General features: G+C 40.4%; 2 protein-coding genes across 2 annotated transcripts in view; one reads left to right on the top strand and one right to left on the bottom strand.

Moving 5' to 3' along the window:
* LOC138019577 (mucin-22-like) overlaps positions 1 to 21388 on the top strand; it is a 21455-nt gene extending 67 nt beyond the window's left edge. The window contains exons 1-10 of the mRNA XM_068866431.1: positions 1 to 120; positions 5018 to 5156; positions 6028 to 9000; positions 9881 to 10031; positions 10936 to 11258; positions 11603 to 11759; positions 13336 to 13649; positions 14184 to 14334; positions 19091 to 19416; positions 20180 to 21388. The exon at positions 1 to 120 is cut by the window's left edge and continues 67 nt beyond it. Of these exons, the coding sequence (XP_068722532.1) occupies positions 40 to 120; positions 5018 to 5156; positions 6028 to 9000; positions 9881 to 10031; positions 10936 to 11258; positions 11603 to 11759; positions 13336 to 13649; positions 14184 to 14334; positions 19091 to 19416; positions 20180 to 20244 (4680 nt within the window). The 5' untranslated portion in view covers positions 1 to 39 and the 3' untranslated portion in view covers positions 20245 to 21388. The remainder of the gene's footprint in view (positions 121 to 5017; positions 5157 to 6027; positions 9001 to 9880; positions 10032 to 10935; positions 11259 to 11602; positions 11760 to 13335; positions 13650 to 14183; positions 14335 to 19090; positions 19417 to 20179) is intronic.
* LOC138022058 (zinc metalloproteinase nas-39-like) overlaps positions 1 to 22500 on the bottom strand; it is a 142343-nt gene that overhangs the window by 100821 nt on the left and 19022 nt on the right. The window lies entirely within an intron of this gene.

Raw genomic sequence — 22500 nt, 5'->3', positions numbered from 1 at the left:
GTAGCAACAAAATAACGATCCTGCCGAACAAAAGGGATCATGAAACAGGTGAAGACAGAAGTTGGAACGCCTCCTGTTTCACTAAAAGGAAAGAGGACGATGTTTCTGTTTTCTTTAACGGTAAGCTTATCTACTTTAATTTTTTTAAATATTGCGGGTGGCTGTAAATTAGTTTTGCTGGGGAGGCAATGACACCGCGATGGGGGCTGTAAAACCCGTGGAACTTTTGGTATTGGAAAAGAAATCACCGTTATTACCTAATGCATGTTGCAATGATCTACACACTGCTTGGGGAGACCAAAGCCGCAGTTGGCAACAAAAGCAATTCCGCGAGGCTGCTTCTTGTGTCAAGCCTCCATCGGTTGCCGGAGAGGCCGGTCCAGGAGCAGTGCAATTGCCAACGTCAGATTCTAGGTTTGTCAATGAATACCGCTAGGAGAATCAACTATCTTCTTCGCGATAGGTGTAGACTCACTTGTCGAAGGGAGAAAATTTGCTAAGCGCTAGCTTGCCTGATCGTAAAACGGAAACATCGATGAAATGCTGATCAAGAGAATACGGCAGGGCCGGTCTGGCTCACGGCGAAAGAAATTTTGTTTTAAATGTAAATTTTCCACGTTACATGATCAGAGCATGGCAACTGAGCTTCGACCCTTCACGCAGTTGAACCTGTTCACAGTCAACGACACTTATATTAAATTATGCCTAAATTCCAACACGAAGCTATCTAAAAAGAAATAGTGTTTGCTTTCCGGAATAGTGAGGGTGGAGAAAAAGGAACGAACTGTCATTTTTCGGTCCTTGGAATAGGCCTCTTTCGATATATTCAAATTCAGCTTGAAAGGCAAAAACAATGAAAAGTGGAAGATGTGTAACTGATATTTTTCACATTCATTCCAACGTGTTTTTGTTTTTGCTCTCACTGCCTCACTATCAAACTGAATATTGATATTTCGAAAATGGCCTGTTCTCAAAGAAATGCCTTTTTACTTGCAAATACCATCGCACAGCATTGAAAAACAAGTTTTCCGTGAATCTCACGTAATATGAGTACAGCATCATGTACACCATCATGCTGATTGCTGAAGGGTCATTGGTTTTAGGGCAGCTCCGGTGGTCCGAAGGGCTGCCAAGTGGAGCACCACCATATAGGCATAGAAAATAGTAGGAACCCATGAGTTTCTTTTCTCCTGGTAATTATGGCTAGCGCTACGATTCGGCACGTACGGAAGGAGTTCCCCAATAATTTAATAATATCCTAATAATAATAATAATAATAATAATAATAATAATAATAATAATAATAATAATAATAACCGTTTAGAGCGTAAAACTTTGATACCGTAGAATTCCAAAAGTAGCGCCCCCCCCCCCCGAAAGTAAGAGCATTTTGAAAAATTACCCCAAAACGGTAACAAAACACTCAGTTGTGACTGTTGTATTTAATGTTCATTTCAAGCATTACATTCCGTCAGCTTAGAAAGCGATAAGGAGTGCCGTCTTTAACGTAACATAGTTTACTGGAACGAGAGAATAAATACAAATAATACCTCTTCTTTGGTAAGTATAACTCGAACAAGAAAAACACGAACGTTTGTCATGAAACCGTTATTATGGTTCAATGTATACACATTAGAAAACTTGAATTTGTAAAAATTGTCAGATTATCTTGGAGCACAAAGCATAAATCAGAAGTGAAATTTTCTCAACTCCAATTTCAAACAATGAGCGAGTTTGAAACTTAACGAAACTTTAACGTCTTTGGGATGCTAGAAGTATCTTCTTCCGCACTTCACTACAAAAATCTTGTAGTCTTAAGTTACAGTTATAGTTTCAGTTTTGTGCATGTGAGTGAAACTTATGAACGCTGCAATACTGTATTGGAATTAATTTGTCAGCGAAGAGTCAAAATATACCGTACAGTTTAATTTTTAATATTAGTGATCGTGTATGTAGCGTACCAATTAAGGTAGTCCGTTTTGTTTACTGTTTGTTCATCTGGTTACGTTACATTATAGGAATATGCATAAATGGAATGACTTTTAAATTTCATAATACGTGTCCTCTTTGTCTAAGATCACTTCGAGTTACAAACGTTTTTTACCTTTCCGAAAATAACAGCTAGCCGAAAGTAGCGGCCCCTTTTGCCTGCAAAAGGAATTCAACGGTACTGGACATCCATGTTATGGTCAATTGACACCTGTCAAAATGAGGCATTCGCTGACCAATATCACGTGACCATATCGTGGGCTGAAGTTCAGAGCTCATCGATGTCAGCTGTTTTTTTACGTTGACTGCTGACCAGTTACTGGTTTTCGATTGGATCGCAGGCTCAAGCCAGGTATTCAGTACACCTAAAAATTTGTTTTTCGCGCGCTTTCTGTGGCCCGACACAGTCGATGCTTTTTGTGTTCAGGTGGAAAACGGTTTGGAGATTATTTTTTTCCAGCATTTTCGCCGGTTTCAATCCAGGTTTGACAAAAATAGCTGTGGTCAGGACCACACTGGTGGCTTTTCGGGTATGTTTAGGAGACTTTTAATTTTGAATCTGATAAGGTTGCATGATGCCTGGACGAGCTAAGAGCAGAAACGAAAGAGGAGAGAAAGAGAACAAGAAAGACAAAACGGTATACTGACCAGTAATAGCTCAAACTTGGTGGAAGAAGTTCTTTTCTATTATTTTCTTGGACACTAAACCGTTTGTTATTTTTACGAATGTGTTATTTCAAGTGAATGAATATTTTTAAAGAAGTAGTTTAATCGTATTTTCCTTTGTTCAGGAATGAAACTCGAATTTTTCAAGTTCTCAACTGGAATTAAATAACAATCATCTGAACTCTTTTTGTACACAAAGAAGGAGTTGATTTATTTTTTTGTTTGTTTTGCTCTAAAATGTCAGCGAACAAACGTTTTTTTACTCCGATTGCCTAACTGTTTTTCGATCTGCCTCGACATTAACAAGAACATTTTGCCCTTATGTTGTAGACACGTAATGATCGCAATGAGTTCTCATAAAATTAAGGACGGTGCCTACTATTGTTATTGTGCATACGTTCTGCGAATCTCGAGATACTCGGGTTTCCTATCGGTCATGCTTACCAATACAGTGATATTTTTACGTGGTTTAAAACTATCGGGAGAAAGTAGATCTTAGTAAGTACTCTTAGTAAGTACTCTTGGTATCCAAAAGGGGTATGCATTTTCAGAGATAGTAATTAAGCTTCAATTTGAGAAAGAACGCCATACATTGCTTTGTATTTTAGAGCTTTTTACAAATATTTTTCATCAATTATCTTTGAAAAATGCTTGGTTATCCCCAATTTTGTTTTTGGATTTTAATAACACTTGTTAGGATCTACATTTCCTGCATAATCATAAACCGGGGCAAAAATACCTTTGAATTTGTAGCTTGTGTTTTCCGAAGTTTGTTTAAAGCACGAACAAGTTTCATTTGTTAGTTGGAGATCTTGTTTGAAGTTTGTCCTTTCTTGGTTGCCGTATCAAGTTTACCGATTCTTATTCCAAGCCAAACTTGGCAGGCATGTTTCAATCGAAATACATAAAATCTGAATGATCTCGTTCTCAGAGATAAAGTGGAATAAAGTACACCAATAAAACTCTTTGATCATGACCGGCAAAGTTCCTAAAGATCAGGAGCCGGTTGCTCGAAACCTGGTTAGCGCTAACAGTTGGTTAAGAGGTATCAAAAGCTATAGGTTTCCATGATATGTAACGCTGGTTAGCGCTAACTATGCTTCGAACAACCCGGGCCTGTACGTCACATCACGAGCTAGCACGTCTGTGACTTCTAATTTTAGCGTGATTCCTATTCGCTGGCTTTTGAGAGTTGACTCTGAAAAGGGGTTTTTTTTCCCTCTGAGGATTTGTTTATTTTCTTTTAAAACTCATGCGATTCAAGAAACTGTTGATTTCCATGCGATATCGGTTTTTCGCGTGAAATTTACAGTGGAATTCACTAGGTAGGCAATTTTCTACATTAAAAGAACGCGAAGGAAATGATTTAATTGAGAAGTAACCGGAAACACTAAAACGCGGGCAAAATTTAAAATTTCTTGGAGAGATCAAGTACGCAAGGAAATCACTAATTAATCTTAGAAGCTATATATAACATATTTAAAACTGTATATTATCAGGATATCTAACCATCTAAAAGGTCAAGCCATTGTGAATTTTGTTTTGAAGTTACTTCTACGTGCTTTAACATCTCATCAAAACTTGACAAAAGGATTGATTGATTGATTGTGCACTCGCACAACAGCGCTGAAAAACTCATAAAAGAGCATTGCCTTTCCCTAGAAATGTCACTAAGTCGTTCGTGACCTTGATGAATAGTTCCAACGATTGAAAGAATTGCATTGGACATGATAAGAGCATATAAAAACTTACCCGCTGATCGACTGACTATTGAACTCTCGAGGGCTCGATGAACAGATCGCAGGAACATTGGACCATATGAGCTGCGCACGCACAATTCAACAACTAACGCCGCTGACCTTATTATACTGCATCTTCAAAATCATGGCCGATTTTTATTAATAACAAACTGTTTAGCTCGCTAATTATATAGTTTACCTGGAAGGACAAGAGTCCATCACCCATGGGTAATGGATTCTTGGAGAGTTTCCTGTCTTTTCTAAATTATTCAAAAACTTGTGCCAAGGCTCCATAGGTTGAGAGGTTTAAGAGCCTGGTTACGAGAATAAATCAATGAAGTGCATCACCCTACATACGAACCTTGCTTTTATGTTGCTGTTTTTGTTGTTTTCTTTTTAATAATTATGGGGGGGGGGGTGGGGTGCGTTGTGTGACATCCCAGGTATGTTACATGAAAAGAAGAAATGGCACACCAAACATTCTTTCTTGGTGAGGCTTCAAATATTACGTACGGACAAACACTTGGAGGCCGACCAATTCAATATTCGACACTTGTACCCTATCCCCAGTTCAACAGGAAAACGGTCTGTGTAGTAAGAAAAAAATATTTGTCTTTCAACAGGTGCTGTCAACGTGTACATTAATCTGTGAGTCGGCGCCAGCGCCTGTCGTCGACCTGCCTTTCCTTGAACTCACTAGAGAATTTGACAAACTCAGAGCAGAAGTGTACGACAGTGCCATTCTGAAACACAAGGAACAAGGTAATAAAATGAATCAGTTGCTACATTTAACAAAACCCTCGTCATTACTCTTCTGAATCCCGGCCCAGCCAACATACACAATAAAATGAGACAATCGTGAATGGTTTTGCTTTTATTGCTGACTCGGCGTGGCTGTGAATCAGGCCCGAGTTTTTAGGCCAATTACTAATCATCTAAAAGCAATAGACTGTTTTCGCTCAAGTGACAAGCAGCCATATTTGCATACTAAAACAAAAGGAAAAACTTTGCATTAAAATGGAGTTCAATTCCCAAAAGAATGTTTCACTCCTCCAACATGGCCGCTGTTTCTTTGTTTCACTCCTCCAACATGGCTGCCGTGACATCATGTAAACACACTCTATTGCAAAACCGCTTTGGAGACGTCTCTTTCATTCACGTCTTGATTGAACTTGGATAATTTAAGAGGCTTAACGTTCATGAGAATTTGAGCCACTTTTGTGATATTCACAGGACCAGTGATTGGTTTAAAATCTATTCTCACTTTTTCAATCAATGAAAAACAAAACCAAAAACAATCGCAAACAACGAGAGTGTCTTAACTCACGCTTCAACTAAGTAATTTGTGAACAAATATTAATTCATAACGCCGTTTGCATTCGTCCAAGGAGATAAAATTTAATTTCGGCTTGCCACACCTAATAAAAACACGCTATAGAGAAGATATGAAAAACAGAAGAGTCGCCCTTCCCAGTTATCGAAACCATCTAGTACTCTTTTGCTTGCAGCTGAGCGTGAAAAACACTTACGAGTAACGCCCGCCTTCTACTCATAAAATATAATGTTCTCAAGAACTTAGAAAATAAATTTGACTAAAGCATATCTAACATAAATTGTTTCCCTTACTTTCAAGATGCTGGAGTGGGTCAATCTCATGAAAGTATGACAACAGCACCAACAACAGCAGGAGAAACAACGATCGCATCGACAACGGAGGTACAAACAACTATGGTACAAACCACCGAGGATCAAACAACGTTAGCACAAACAACCGAAGCCCAAACAACATTGGAACTAACAACTGAGGCTCAAACAACGTTGGCACCAACAACCGAAGGTCAAACAACGCTGGCATCATCAACAGAACCACAAACAACTTTGGCACCAACAACTGAAGCACAAACAACCTTGGCACCAACAACAGCAGCACAAACAACCTTGGTACCAACAACAGCAGCACAAACAACCTTGGCACCAACAACAGAAACACAAACAACCTTGGCACCAACAACCGAAACTCAAACAACCTTGGCACCAACAACTTTGGCACAAACAACAGAACCACAAACAACCTTGGCACCAACAACGGATTCACAAACAACAATGGCACTAACAACGGAAGCACAAACAACGTTAGCGCCAACAACAGAAGCACAAACAACCTTGGCACCAACAACGGAACCACAGACAACGTTGTTAGCAACAACAGAACCACAAACAACCTTGGCACCTACAACGGAACCACAAACAACGTTGGCACCAACAACAGAATTACAAACAACCTTGGCACCAACTACCGAAGCTCAAACAACCTTGGCACCAACAACCGAAACACAAACAACCCTGGCACCAACAACCGAAGCTCAAACAACCTTGGCACCAACAACCGAAACACAAACAACCTTGGCACCAACAACCGAAACACAAACAACCCTGGCACCAACAACCGAAGCTCAAACAACTTTGGCACAAACCACAGAACCACAAACAACCTTGGCACCAACAACGAATTCACAAACAACCTTGGCACTAACAACGGAAGCACAGACAACGATAGCGCCAACAACAGAAGCACAAACAACCTTGACACCAACAACAGAACCACAGACAACGTTGTTAGCAACAACAGAACCACAAACAACCTTGGCACCTACAACGGAACCACAAACAACGTTGGCACCAACAACAGAATTACAAACAACCTTGGCACCAACTACCGAAGCTCAAACAACCTTGGCACAATCAACAGAACCACAAACAACCTTGGCACAAACAACAGAACCACAAACAACCTTAGCACTAACAACAAAAGCAGAAACAACGTTAGCGCCAACAACAGAAGCACAAACAACCTTGGCACCAACAACAGAAGCACAAACAACCTTGGCACCAACAACCGAAGCTCAAACAACCTTGGCACCAACAACAGAAGCACAAACAACCTTGGCACCAACAACCGAAGCTCAAACAACGTTGGTACCAACAACGGAACCACAAACAACGCTGGCGCTAACAACGGAAGCAGAAACAACATTAGCGCCAACAACGGAAGCACAAACAACGTTGGGTCCAACAACAGAAGCACAATCAACCTTGGTACAAACAACAGAACCACAAACAACAGAACCACAAACAACCTTGGCACCAACAACGGAAGCACAAACAACGTTGGCACTAACAACGGAAGCAGAAACAACGTTAGCGCCAACAACAGAAGCACAAACAACCTTGGCACCAACAACAGAAGCACAAACATCCTTGGCACCAACAACGGAACCACAAACAACGCTGGCGCTAACAACAGAAGCACAAACAACATTAGCGCCAACAACGGAAGCACAAACAACGTTGGGTCCAACAACAGAAGCACAAACAACTTTGGCACCAACAACCGAAGCTCAAACAACCTTGGCACCAACAACAGAAGCACAAACAACCTTGGCACCAACAACCGAAGCACAAACAACAGAACCACAAACAACCTTGGCACCAACAACGGAACCACAAACAACGTTGTTAGCAACAACAGAACCACAAACAACCTTGGCACCTACAACGGAACCACAAACAACGTTGGCACCAACAACAGAATTACAAACAACCTTGGCACCAACTACCGAAGCTCAAACAACCTTGGCACAATCAACAGAACCACAAACAACCATGGCACAAACAACCTTGGCACCAACTACCGAAGCTCAAACAACCTTGGCACCAACAACCGAAACACAAACAACCCTGGCACCAACAACCGAAGCTCAAACAACCTTGGCACCAACAACCGAAGCTCAAACAACGTTGGTACCAACAACGGAACCACAAACAACGCCGGCGCTAACAACGGAGGCAGAAACAACATTAGCGCCAACAACGGAAGCACAAACAACGTTGGGTCCAACAACAGAAGCACAATCAACCTTGGTACAAACAACAGAACCACAAACAACTTTGGCTCAAACAACAGAACCACAAACAACCTTGGTACCAACAACGGAAGCACAAACAACGTTGGCACTAACAACGGAAGCAGAAACAACGTTAGCGCCAACAACAGAAGCACAAACAACCTTGGCACCAACAACAGAAGCACAAACAACTTTGGTACCAACAACAGAAGCACAAACAACCTTGGCACAAACAACAGAACCACAAACAACCTTGGCACCAACAACAGAACCCCAAACAACCTTGGCACCAACAACGAACGCACAAACAACGTTGCGACCAACCACAGAAGCGCAAACAACCTTGGCACCAACAACAGAACCCCAAACAACGAAAGCACAAACCACCTTGGCACCAACAACCGAAGCCCAAACAACGTTGGTACCAACGACAGAAGCGCAAACAACCTTGGCACCAACAACAGAACCCCAAACAACGGCACCATCTACCACACCTTTAACGACGCAGCAAACAACGAAAGAGCCCGTTGTGTCAACAACAATACAAACAACAGCACCTTCAACGGCACCATCAACAGCACCATCAACAGCACCATCAACGGCACCATCAACAGCACCATCAACAACACCGACGACAACACCGACGACAACACCGACGACAACACCGACGACAACTCCCATAGTGGTTCCCACAACTCCTTGTAAGTAGTGGATTTTTTTCAGGCGCATTTTTTATTATACTCATGGGATTGTTATTATTTGAGAGCAGCCCTGTGGGGCATAAGAATGGCAATTCCATAAGCTTGGGAAGCATGGGTTTGGTTAACTGCTAAGTTTGCTTTAATTGATGATTTACTGTTGCTGCACTTGCGTAATTCATTGAGAAATTAAGTAAGTCATTACACAGCTTGCATCCGACAACAACACCCTGGGGAGTCAGGGTGGTTTAGTGGTCATCAATCGTGCCTCCCACCTCTGTGGCTCAGGTTCAACTCTGGCCTCAGGTCGTATGTGAACTGAGTTTCAGTCGATCTCAACCTGACTCCCAGGGTTTTTCTCCGGGTTCTCCTGTTTTCCTCCGTCCTAAAAATCAACTCCCAGTCAATTACATTCGGCTGGGTTTGTGGTGCTCTGAGATTACACATGGATCGTATGATGGCAGCTGTGGGTGCCTTCACATGCGTTCGGTCCGATCCCATTAAGCCGGTTGATCCTGAAAAGCCCTTGTAGGGAGTGCTCAACTAAGCGCACATTTACATTTATATTTACATTTACACCCTTAAACTCTATTACTTTAAACTAAATTAAAAGAGGCCCTTATTGAGAAATAACTGACGCATGGAATTGAATAAGAAAAATGCATTTGGCGTCGTTGAGAAGCCTATCGTATGCAAAGACTGATAAACAAAAAATGGACAGAATAGGAGATGGTGAAGGTGCGGGATAATGTTGTTGTGCACGTTAATGGCATAAGCTGTGTGGGCGGTTTTAGTTTTATTGAGGCGATATATGACAATAATGTTTAGAAACAATAACGTATAGCTGTACAATAAAACTGAGATTGTACTTTTTCCTTTCTAGTATGCGGTGGTGGCCTAAGCAGAACAGGAACTTTTGAAACACCTGGCTTCCCAGGAAATTATCCTAACAACATCCGCTGTGTTTTTACAACGTTTGTGGCGACTGGGCAAGAAATAGTTCTTACTTTTCAACTGAATCTTGCTGACTCTGGGTAAGTAAGTCATCTCATCCACCTTTAATTTCCATTTTGCGAAGACCACTGCAATGATTCACTATATATGCCTTTGATATCCGCTTGACGTGTTCGTACAATTAATCATGAAACGTGCTATTTTAATGAGAAAATAACAAAGTTGTGTGGCCTCCCAGGTTGTGGGAGGGTCATATGATCGTACATTTGATTGTTTTCGGTAAGCTTCTTTTTGGCCCTATGGCATTTTCGAGAAACTTTCTCTTGTTCTTGAATTGCAGTTTATTGCATCCTTTTTTGGTTCTTAGTTCTGAACCGTTCCTGAGCAAAATTATTGTACCGGATGAATTCAGGATGATTAGTGTTATCTCAGTTCTGTTTGCATTACTGGTTAATTGCTTGGGGAAGCGAGAGATGAGTCATAAAAGCAAATCATTGTCTCCGGAATGTCATCGAATTAAAATAGAAATAGAAGTTTATTCATGCAAAATGCACTACAAGTACGCCAGAAAATCAAATGAACAGTTGACTTACCTCTCGCCTAAACCGGTCATTCGGTTGAGTGCAGTCCTGAGATGGACCGTTGTCAACGCAATATTCTTCTTTTAGATTGCAGAACGGTTATGACGAGAGAATTGTCAGTAATGGGCATGCGCATTGAGTTTGCACATCGATGACGTCGATTCTATTTCAAGTGTGCGTGCGCAGTACGAAAAATCTGTACTCGTACTCGTACTCCAATCTCGATGTCATCTTCAGAGTCACTGATATTTTTGTATTGTGAGTGGCTTGTGTACGTCAGTTTCTTTTGCATGCCTAATTGATCAGGAACGTGATGTCACGATGCGTCAAATATATCACAGACAACACATTTGATATGATTATGTATTATGCTTACAATCATTTTGCGTGTCTGTGTTTACAGAGATTCACTCGAGATTTTTAATGGGAACATAAGAGTACGGGTTTTTCGGGGACCCACTCGAAGAAAGCGCTCACTTCTTGGTCAAAGGTCATACGAAATAAATGGTGAAAATGCAACGAGTTACCATGACGACGAGCATTCCATTGACTACAATCGCAACGCGGATCGACGAAACAAATATCCGTATTTTCACGAAAGACGCAAAAGGCAACAGGTAAACCGTGTGGTAATCCAAGGAATTGACCAAGTTGTCAGAGTTGTTTTCCAAAGTGATTCCTCTGGGACTGCGCGTGGAGTCAGTTCGACGTTCGAGCAAATCACAGGTGAGAACTTAAAAATCTCGCTGTCGTCTTTAGGCGCGTCCACGTAGCCGTTCTCGTTTCCGAAAAACGTTGTACAGTATTTCCATGTTCCCGATCTTTGATACATTTACAGTGGAGTTCGAGAATTACTTTTTCTTCACTAAGATATTTGGTGACCCTGCGCTCTGATTGAAATTGACCTCTCCCCGTTCTAAAGCGGGGAGCATAGAACGAGAGCACAAATTTCTTTAAAATTGGTTTCTCAAACTTGAGTAACTACTCTCTCTCGAGAAAGTTCCCTATAAAATCAGGTCCGCTGGCTCCTGCATAAACTGACAGAGATATTGACGCTTCTTCTTTTTTAGAATGCGGTGCTCGTCTCGGCAGAATAGGAACTTTTAAGAGTCCTGACTTCCCTGGAAACTATCCCAATAACGCTCGCTGTGTCTGGACTGTAGCGTTTCTGGTACCTCAACAACGAATTGTTTTTACTTTAAATTCTTTGGATCTCGCTGACCCCGGGTAAGTCACTGATTGCATCGCTTTTGAATCAAACCTTAACTTTCTTGTGCAGCGGCGTTTGGATTCAATCGTCCACTGATATGATTGCGTTCATTGTGCTGGTTTTAATCGGGTTGACTAGTAGCCGTCTGTAAATTTAGGCTTTGGCGAAAAATAGAAAATTAGCTGATATCAGTGAAAATAAAATATGTGAAAGCCTCTGGCTTTTAGTAAAGACTTTTCATTTTTCAAGTTTCGGAAACATTTGACAAAGCTTACAGCGATCTCATTTCGTGGCTCCGTTATGAAAATGAAGCTGAGTTTCCTTTCCTTCAATGCAGAAGGGTTCTTGGACCTTGAATAAATGTTTATTAATCCCATTAAGTTTTGTTTTGTTTCAAGGCTTCCAACTAAAAGGAATTGATTTTTTATCTCCCTGTCAGCTGAATTTGGGAACATAAAAACTAAGATCCCTTTGGGAACTTTCTTATTGAATCTAATAATGTACTGTCGCATACCCTCCACGGAAGGCCAAAGAGGTCTCCACGAGTGTAGTCTAGACATACTTCCATACGCTGTCGTACCGACAATTTTAGAATGCAGACGAATTGGCATAGTTAGTAATCTATAGATTTAACCAAGCCTAAAAGCGGAGCTCCCGGGTTGTTTATTCTTAACAATAAATTAACCTGGCTTGAGTCTACCATCCAATCGAAACCCAGTACCTGTTCAGCGGCTATTTAAAAAACTGACCTGGATGAGCTCTAACTTGAGCCCGCAATCTGGTCACGTGATACTGGTCAGTGCACACCTTGTTTTGTCAGGTGTCAATTGACCATAACATGGATGCCTAATATGTAAGCTAGCTAGAGTATGGCCGCCTCAATAAACTCTAAGCTTGAGCCCAAGATATGAGCGCGAGATACTGGTCAAATCCAAATGGGTCACCATATTTTCTTACTCAAGTGTATTAAGGCTTGAGCAGCCTAATTATTATGCATATTTTTATTTGAAGGGAAAGCATTTGTCCAGGGCCTATGAAACTTGGCAAGCAGTTAGTTATCGATATTGTTATAACTTTTCCAAAATGTTCCGTACCACATTCTTGTGCACAGTTGTACTAAACGTGTTAATGCCAAACGTTTTCAAAATTTTTAAGTATAAATATTCCCCATTTTTGAGTAAAGGAAATAAACGTTATAAGTTGTTTCAAGGTCAAGTGACCAAAATGCGATGCAAAATATTTTGGCAAATTAATAACAACACCAATAAAAAAAACTTAATTTTATGGACATTGGACAAATGCTTCCCTTCAAATAAAAATATGCATAATAATTAGATTGGTCAAGCCTTAATACACTTGAGTACCCATGGTGCTCCGCTGGCCGAGCTCCGCTATAAATTTTGCAAGTGTAAAGGACTATGGGAGAAGTCCTTATATTTTAAAATGTAAAATAGGAGGACATAGTAACAATAAACAAATAATGAATGGCTTTAATTAAGAAACTGGTGAGGATGACTTCCACGCTCAAGTTGCTGAAAAGTAATGTCGTCAACAACAGTTTTAGACTTTTTTCTATTGTTTTTCATTTTACAGAGATACACTCGAGTTTTTTAATGGCGACAAAAGTGAAGCACGTTTTCAAGGAATGACGCGACGAAAGCGTTCGCTTGGTCAGAAGTCACATGAACACTTGATTGGTGAAGATACAAGGAGTTACTATAAAAACCAAAATGATTCCATTGATCATTATAACTACGACCATCGACGGTATTCTGTTGAAAGACGCAAAAGGCAACAACCAAACCGCGTAATATTCTCTGGAACCTCTCAAGACGCCAGCGTGGTATTTGAAAGCGATACCAGTGGATCTGCCCGTGGATTTAGTATAACGTTCCAGATAATAACAAGTGAGAGCTGAATGGGTTTCTCCTCTATGGTCCACAAATGTAACTCTACCATGAACGTTTTATAACTACTGAAGTAATTGTTACATACCACTTTGTGTCCATAATCAATAGTATTTAGGAGAGCCACGACGTTAACTACTCAGTACTGCATGGGCCACCAGTATATTATGTACATGTAGCTACCCTCGTTTAGTTTACTTTAATTTTAAATTTTCCTCTTCTGCCAATTAAGTAACCGCGCTCTCTGCCCTCCCTTTGATTATACGTACCTTCTTCCGGGTTTTTTTCGATTAGACTCGGTAAGTGGTAAGTGGTAGAAGATAATGGTTTTCTGTATTGTTTGCTATTATTCATTCTGTATTTAAAAGAGATGACTTGACGTCGCCATACCATTTCGGGCCCTAAGATGTTTTCAGGGGTTTCCGATAATCAAAAGTCAGACGTTTCTCAGCACCTTTTAGTTTAACGTGTAGATTAGAAGCTCTACCCACAACATCTTCAGACTGACAGTGATATATTTTTCTTTTTTTTTAGCATGCGGTGGTCAACTTATTAACAGAGATTTCAGGAGTCCTGGATTCCCAGGAAATTATCCTAACAACGCTCGCTGTGTCTGGACAACGTTTCTGCGAAGAAGACAACGAATTGTGTTTGACTTACGTTCCGTGACACTTGGTGATCCTGGGTTAGCTATCCAGTTGTGTCTTGGCTGTTGTGGCATTCATTACATTATTTATTCACGCACTCATTCGTTCATTCATTCATTCATTCATTCATTCATTCATTTATTCATTCATTCATCCATCCATCCATCCATCCATCCATCCGTCCGTCCGTCCGTCCGTCCGTCCATCCGTTGGTTCGTCCATCCATCCATCCATCCACCCATTCATCATTCATTGATTCATTCACTCTTAGATTCATCTCCAGGCAAGCTATTAGTTTAACTATTTTTGCCCTTTTCTCATTAAGTCTTGATTATACTTCTCTGTAAACCTGTTTATATTTTAGAGAATAAACTGTCTGTCTGTCCAGGCCCTATGGTAACGCTCCAATGAACACCTCTCTTATTTTACATATTTGTTCGTAATACAACTTAAATTAGTTCATAATGAAAAATAATAATTCCTGTCTTCGCTCTGTAATGCCCAAGAATTAGGGCTTAAACCCTTGGGTTTTATGCCCACTTTTCCAACAAGATGTTACAAGAAGGAACACTGTCGTGGTTTTCTTCAGGTTTTAAGCAATTAAAAAAAATGGATCGATTTTATGGGGATAGAAATACCTGAATAGATGTAGCACCTCCCGTGAAGAGCCACACGCTTTTAGTTCTTCATTTTTTTAACGAAAACGAATTTCACTGTGTAATGCTTGCAACTTTCATCTCGAGTAGGTTTTTCGCGAAAGCGAAAGCGGCCTAATTTGAAGTTTTTACAATAAAGAGCTGTAAATTCTTTTTGTTTGGAATCTGACCCAGAAGTAGCTACATTTCTACTAAAAGTGGTATTAAATTCTCAGAAACCTAGGAGAAGTTTTAAAGATCTTTTTTGTCGTAAAAATGGAGGCAGGTTGGACTAGCACAATTTCGGCTTTTATGCGAGAAGAGAGCTCATTTTTTACAGCTACATAACGTGATCTATTAAAGTCGTGTGGAGCTAATTTTTTGAATAGCAAAGATTAAGTATTCCTGTCTTTATCTAGTAAAATAATAACTGTCTTTTAAGTTTATTGAGTGGCAAAAAAAGAATCATCGTAGTAGAGACGGTAGTCTTCGCAAACGTGTTACAAAAAGGAACGCCGGAACTTTCCAAAAATTATATACTCCATTTGTCCAATACTGTTCTTGAGGACAGATATTTAATGAAATAAAAAGAGTCTTTTGCTCCATGCCGTTAATTTCCCTCACTTCAAATGTTTTCCGTCAAAAGGGTCTCTCAAGTTGTGGACACGTCCACACAAAAATCGTTACGAAAAGGAACATTTTGCGAAAAAGTCAGAATTTTTCATTTGCATTAAGACGGTTTTACATGATAATGCAGTCAAAAGAGATCTCATTAGTTCTCGCCTTAAGACTAAAGGAGGAATTCACTGAAAATTTTGATTTTTTTCTGGAAAATCTACAAATTGGCAATTACGCAAAAAATATTTACTAGAAAAAGCAGCCTTTCAGGTATATTACGCTTCTCGTAAGAACTAATTGAAAACAGACCGTAGGGATCATAGTTAGCTTTTATTTTCTATTTAAAGCCTGTCAACCATGTTGAATCATTCATTCAACGGTTACGAAAAGGAACGCTGACTTATTTGACTGGGGTGAAAATCTCTTCTTTTTTCTTTCGAAGTTAAGTGACAAAATAATCCTTTCTATTCGGAGACTCAAGAGAAACCAAGGAACGAAGGACAGTTAACTGAAGTATATACTGCCTTTAAAGAGAACATGCATAGTGGGAAAGTTTCAATCGAATGTGTGAAGAAAGTGGTTACTGACTAAGGAACATTCCTCTGACAAGGGGAAGAGACAAGATGAGAAGTTTGATGAAGGCAAGGCAAGAAAGCGATACCGTTTCAGCCGGTTTTCAACCACCAACAGAGATGGAAACTGCGTCTGACATGCTAAGGCTGTTTTGCCAGGATTACTCCCAGGCGAGAGCGGACCAAGAAAGGACGCCTGTAATAACGCGTTTCGCTTTCTTCAACTGTTTTCAACCCCTCATTTCGTTAGCTCGTGGCTGTAATTTCATTGCCGTGAAGTTGCTGTTCTACTGATACGAGTTGATCCGTTGCTCTTTTTTATTGACATGTTATTAGCTTGTGGCCATGGGAACGGCACGTTAGTCAAAACTTCTACAGCACAGTAGAATGTCATTAAAAGTCTATTTTTTTTACGGTCAACAACTTAGACGTTAAGATAGGGTAAGGAAAATAATAGTTTGCTTTCTCTAAGCGAGTCTTCCATTTTGGATACATGGAAAAAGCTGTTCGGTCAACGCAAATGATAATTTACCGAGTAAATTGGCTTCACCTACTTGGTAAGTGGCATGTTGCAGAAAAATAATTTATTAGAAAAATGTTATAAATATACTGCTAAAATTCCAGATACAGTATTCTTTCAGTGGCCATGCTGGCAATATGAAGAGGTCAGGTAATACAAACATGGACGTGAAAACAATTTAAACGGCAGTTTATGTACTTAGTTACTGAGAGGACTATCTTGGGTTACAAAAAGGCACTGAAAAGTTACCACAGGGAACACATGTTCCCTGTTGTAAGCTGGAAAGTTGCAGAAAGGAACGTTTTACAAAAAGGAACGTTACAAAAAGGAGAGCACAAGTTACCATAGGGAACACATGTCCCTTTTTGTAATCACAGAAGTTGCAAAAAGGATCATGTTACAAAAAGGAACGTTACAAAAGGGAAAAATAGGTGCAAAAAGGAACACCAAAAGTTACATAAGGGACCCATGAATCTAATCACTCATTCATTCATTCATTCATTCATTCATTCACTTTCATGCTTCACAAATGATGATCTCTGATATACATGTGACTGGTGTATGTTACTATATCCTGGTGTCAAACAGAGATGTACGTTTTCGAGGGTGACAAGGGCGTACTCGGAAAAAATCCCTGTGCTCCTTCCAAGACTCGAATCTACGCGACCTTTCGATTTCAAGAGCGGATGCTCTGTCACTGAGCTATAGCTGAAACTCGTGGAAGCTAGACCATGAAACTAAGTTCAGTTGACAGTTGTCTTGCTATACTGTTAGATTTAAATGACGATGACGATGACGATGACGATGACGATAACGATAACGATAATAATTATTATTATTATGTGCTGCTCAGGAGCAAGCCCTTTGGACCAACAGCGTTAAGCATCATATTGATAAGACGGCGGAGTCCCCCTTGTGTAGAGTGTGTCGTGAGAAGGTTGAGAGTGTCGATCACGTTGTGAGCGGGTGTAAAAAGTTAGCTCAGAAGGAATACAAACGAAGACATGACAATGTTGCAAGGGCGGTCCACTGGAAACTGTGTGAGGAATATGGGTTAGAGCGGAGCGAAAAGTGGTATGAGCATACACCCAGGAGTGTAGTGGATGATGAAAGAATCAAGATTTTATGGGATGTCAGTATCCAATGCGACCATGTTATTGAAGCGAGAAGGCCTGACATTGAAATTATCAATAAGGAAGACAAGAACTGCTTTATTGTTGACATCGCTATCCCCGGAGATTTAAGAGTCAGTAAAAAAGAGGGTGAAAATGTTGAAAAATACCAAGACCTGAGGGGAGAAATTATGAGAATGAGGAATTTGAAAAGTGTAACACCTATAATTGTTGGCGTCCTAGGTGTTGTGACAAGAAAGTTAGGCGACTGGGTTGGGAAACTGGGCATTACACTCCGAACAGCATTCCTACAAAAGACTGCACTATTAGGAACAGCGAGTATTCTGAGAAAGGTGCTTGATACGTAATCTAAGGTGAAGAGATGGTGTGGAACCCTTGATCAACGGCTGTGTCCCGTTTCCTCGGGTTTTTATAGCGGCAAAGATCAATCTGTGAATTAAGTGAAATAATAATAATAATAATAATAATAATAATAATAATAATAATAATAATAATTTATTCTTTCATTCATTCAACTTACAATATTTTACAATAAAATAAAATTCTTAATCAAGCCTAATTAGGCATTACAAAAAAATTATAAAGTTACGAAAAAAATTTACATCTTATTCGATGGTTTAACAGATAATACGCGCGGATATTTTGCGAGTTGCGTGGTATTTTTCCGAGCCCCACAGGGGCGAGGAAAAATACGAGCAATGAGCAAAATGTCCTCGAGTATTATATGTTAAACCATCGAATGAGAGATTTATAATTCCACTACGAAAAGTTGTTATCTTTCTTCAATGTTATTTGGTAAGAGTGTTTTGAAAAAAATGCATCATCTGTCCTTCAGAGCTCGTGCAAACGATGCAAAAGGTCTTTGTAGGATTCGGCGTTTGGGTGGCACACCCCGGCATCAAAGAAAGCAGAACCTTGGCTTGCCCAAAAGCCACGCGCGTTGATGTCGAGTCGCGCGTCAGGGCCTCTATTAGAACCTCTTGGTAAGACTTCACCAGTGATCTCCTGTTCCACTTCAACATCATGACACATGACATTCAGCATTGCAGCCTCGTAATCACGGAGCACATTATGCCGTTGGATAGTAAAGCCCCCTCGTCCGCATATAATCCGCTCTATTTCGGATGCTCGTCCACTGAGCTTTAGTGATCGAAAGGTCGTAGAATCGATTGGGGAAGTATTCGGATTTTCTTCTGAGTTCGAGTATTGAGACATCCGACAAGTCAAGAGTTGAAAAGGTTTACTCACCTGACGGTCATTTAAATAATTTATTCACGCGCTCATGGACTTCCACCCATTTTCTTTTTTTTTTTCAGAGATTCACTCAGGTTTTTCAACGGCGGTGCAACCGTCGCCTTTATAGCAGGATCATCTCGACGCAAGCGCTCGCTTTATAATGAAACATCGCGTAAAGACGTGTTTGGTGAGGATGAAGACAGTTACTATGTTCACGAAGATAACAATGACCACTATTATTACGACGGTCGACGGAAGAAGGAAGCGTATATTTACGAAAGACGGAAAAGGCGAGCGCGAAACCGTGTGGTCATCCGTGGAAGGAACCGAGTGGCCAGAGTTATATTTGAAACTGACACCTCTGGGACGGCCAGTGGATTCCGAATAGCTTTCAGGAAAATTACAGGTGAGAATTTCAGTAATCTTGCCTTTTTACCCGCAGATAAACCATAAGGAGGTTCTTTTTCGTTTAGAAAGTAACAGAATCCATGGAGCCATGATGGTGTAGCGGCAAGCGGGCCGGACCTGTTGTTGCTTGCTCAAAAAATGGTTCCATCACGACAAACATTTTGTACCCGCCACACTGCTGACCCTGTCTCTCTCAGCAGCATCCCGTCCAGGAGGGAAATGCAATGTTCTCAGTCTTCAAACCGTTGAGCTTGGATAACATAAAGTCTCAGTCGTTTTGGCTTTTCCGTCTAATGAGAGTGTTCTCACATCCGAATACTTTTCTCAGCTAAATTTTATGTAAATCGCGCTTAGTTGAGGTTAAGCGTTAGTCAATCTTCTTCCATCGTGAATTATCGTACGCCGGGGCCAAGTTAAAAAGTCAGGCAAATGTTTTTCCCTCGAACTCTCATACGCTATCTTGGCTTGTGTTAACATCATCATCGTACCTATATCTATAATCCTTTTCAGAGCTTTATTTCCAATTTAACCCATTCTCAACGCTCATGCTTCAATGATAAACATTGAGCGATGTACAGGGTACCGTCTTTAAGCAAAATGTGACCGAAAGTGTTGGTCAAATGTTTGTTTTTCTTCATTGTTCAATAAAATAATGAGAAAAAGAAAAATCCCTCCGTAGAGATCGATATTTCAAAGAATCTGATTTCAGACGGCACCGTACCCTCTAACTACTCTTATATTTTTATTTGTTAATATTGCAGAGACTGATAGCAGCGAAAGCGAGAGGACGAGTGGATCAAGTGGAGAATCAAGCGATGAAGACTGAGATATGAATTTTTCTCGTGGCCCTCCCCTGCTACGCTCACGAAACAAGACTTTTTTTCTCATACTTGACGCTGTCGAAAAAGAATTGTCAAAAACAATGACATTATTTGTACAGTTCCTTTCATGAACGTAGAAGCTCAGAATTTTTAGAGCAATTCACCCTAGTAGTCACGCCCAGTATCATGTAGTCACTGACAATCTCGTAGTCACGTTTCAAGCAAGTTTTAATATAGCGTCACGATTTTGATGTTTTTTAACCAACTCGGCAAACGGTAGAAAAATCAGCAGAGTCGGCATACATTCATTTAGAAAAGTACCTTGTATTTATTAATATTTTCAAAAAAGGTACCTAATAGTGATTAGTAGCGGCTTCTTATTAAACTATCATCCTCGCAAGTTGCATTGCTTGCGTTCTGATTGGATCTGGCGTATGACCTTATAAGGAAACGGAACTGATTTGCGCCGACCGATTTGCTAATACAACAAATACTGCTTTTCCGTTTGTTGGATATGAAAATGATTATAGCCAAATCCTCTCTAAGCGTTTCCGTCGTTAGCTACTCAGTACCACCTCATAGTGTTACACCAACGTGTAACTGTCCTAGTTTTTACTCTTAGCTTATAGCTTTAGAACGGCTTTTTTATCAAGAGTGAATTAGATTCACTCTTGTTTTTATTATTGGTCTTGTGGCCGAGCTGCACTGGTCTACCAAAAAACTAACACGAACTCCCAACTCCCTAGCCTAGTTACCATGCCTTTAAGCCCTTAATCGCAAGAAGCGCGAGACTTGAGGCTTGGTGTCACATTTGATTCACGCGAGGACGACTGGGAACGAAGCTGCCAACGTCCCAATTTTTGTTCGGTATCACGACAAAAAAATTGGCCTGCCCGGAAACAAGACACCGGCTCCTCTGACGTTAAGTAGAGTTAAGCAAAAATTGTTAGGTTCTCACGCGTCGGTTGCACTCATCCAAGCTTTGTGATGTTAATCGATCGTCTTTCTGTTGTGAAACAAACAAAAAATCTGCTTGTGCAACCGAAAAATTTTCGATTTTTTTGTACGCCCTCCTTCTGAAAACCAACTAAGTGTTGTTGAGGCTAGCGTGTTTCTTTGAACTTAAATAAAGTGTAAACTGACATATGGTATCATTCTGGACCTTCTTCTTCTGAATTTTTCGATTCGGAAAGGCGATAGCTGATTGAGTTCACGGCCAGACTTTGGTACAGCAGACGCCATTTGGGTTAAGACCGAGTTTATGCGCTCTGTAGACCCTACGAGTCCAGGCATTTTTACCACTGTAAACACCTCGTCAATTTGAAACCATGAGCAACCAATTTCAATTCTATCATTCATCGTCTGGTTTAAAATGGTATTTTTTTCTGACTGAGTAAACTGCTTGTTTCTCATCTTCGACTAACACAAACATAGCCATCGAGTTTTGAAATCTCCCCACCTCAAAAGACTGAACACTGAAACTCTTCATCAACGACAGAAAGCGAAAGGCAAATAACGGGTGAGAGAACTTGGGTTCTTGACTGCCTGTCGAATCCGAGATTCATAAGAACTGTGACGTACTGAATGATTAGAAAAACTACGATGGAACCCTAGAACACGTTATTTTCAAATGTGCTGCAATAATCGAAAATGGGCAAATTGACCTAGTAAGCTTTCCTTGTGCTTCCAGCTGTGCTTCAGCCGTAGCACACGTTTCAGTTCTACAGACATTTGTTGACATGATGAATACCAGGACAGATTTTAAGTTACAATTTCGTTTCTTGCTACATACAATTTAGACATCCAAAGGATCTTTCGATTCCCGCCATCTGGTGCAAGGGGAATTTGTAGTGTCTTGCCTTCTCATTTTACATCATGCACGAATTTATCAACTAGAGTATTGCATATTGTTTCAGTTTACAGTTCCACCACTTCATCAAGGTCAGTGAAGAGGAACACACACTGAACACATTTCAGCGCGTTGACGATACTTCATTTCGTTCCCTCTCTGAAATACTGAAATAAGTCCCACTGACTTTATACGCCGTTGTGTGGTTATGTTGCCGTCGCTATCAAAAAAATGTACCGCGTGCACCATTACTCAGGTTAGATACACTAGTTGTAGATTGTTTTCGAGTCGAGGGTGGAAGCGGAATAACTGGATCTCAGTTATTCATTAAACATCCATTTTTTTCCGAGTTATTCATTATTGAAATTTTGTTCGATATTCTTTTTTAAGCATTCGTTATTCTTTAACGGAA

Source organism: Montipora capricornis, chromosome 10 (assembly GCF_036669925.1).
Source record: "Montipora capricornis isolate CH-2021 chromosome 10, ASM3666992v2, whole genome shotgun sequence".
NCBI lineage: Eukaryota > Metazoa > Cnidaria > Anthozoa > Scleractinia > Acroporidae > Montipora > Montipora capricornis.
This window is presented reverse-complemented; position numbering and strand designations above follow the sequence as displayed.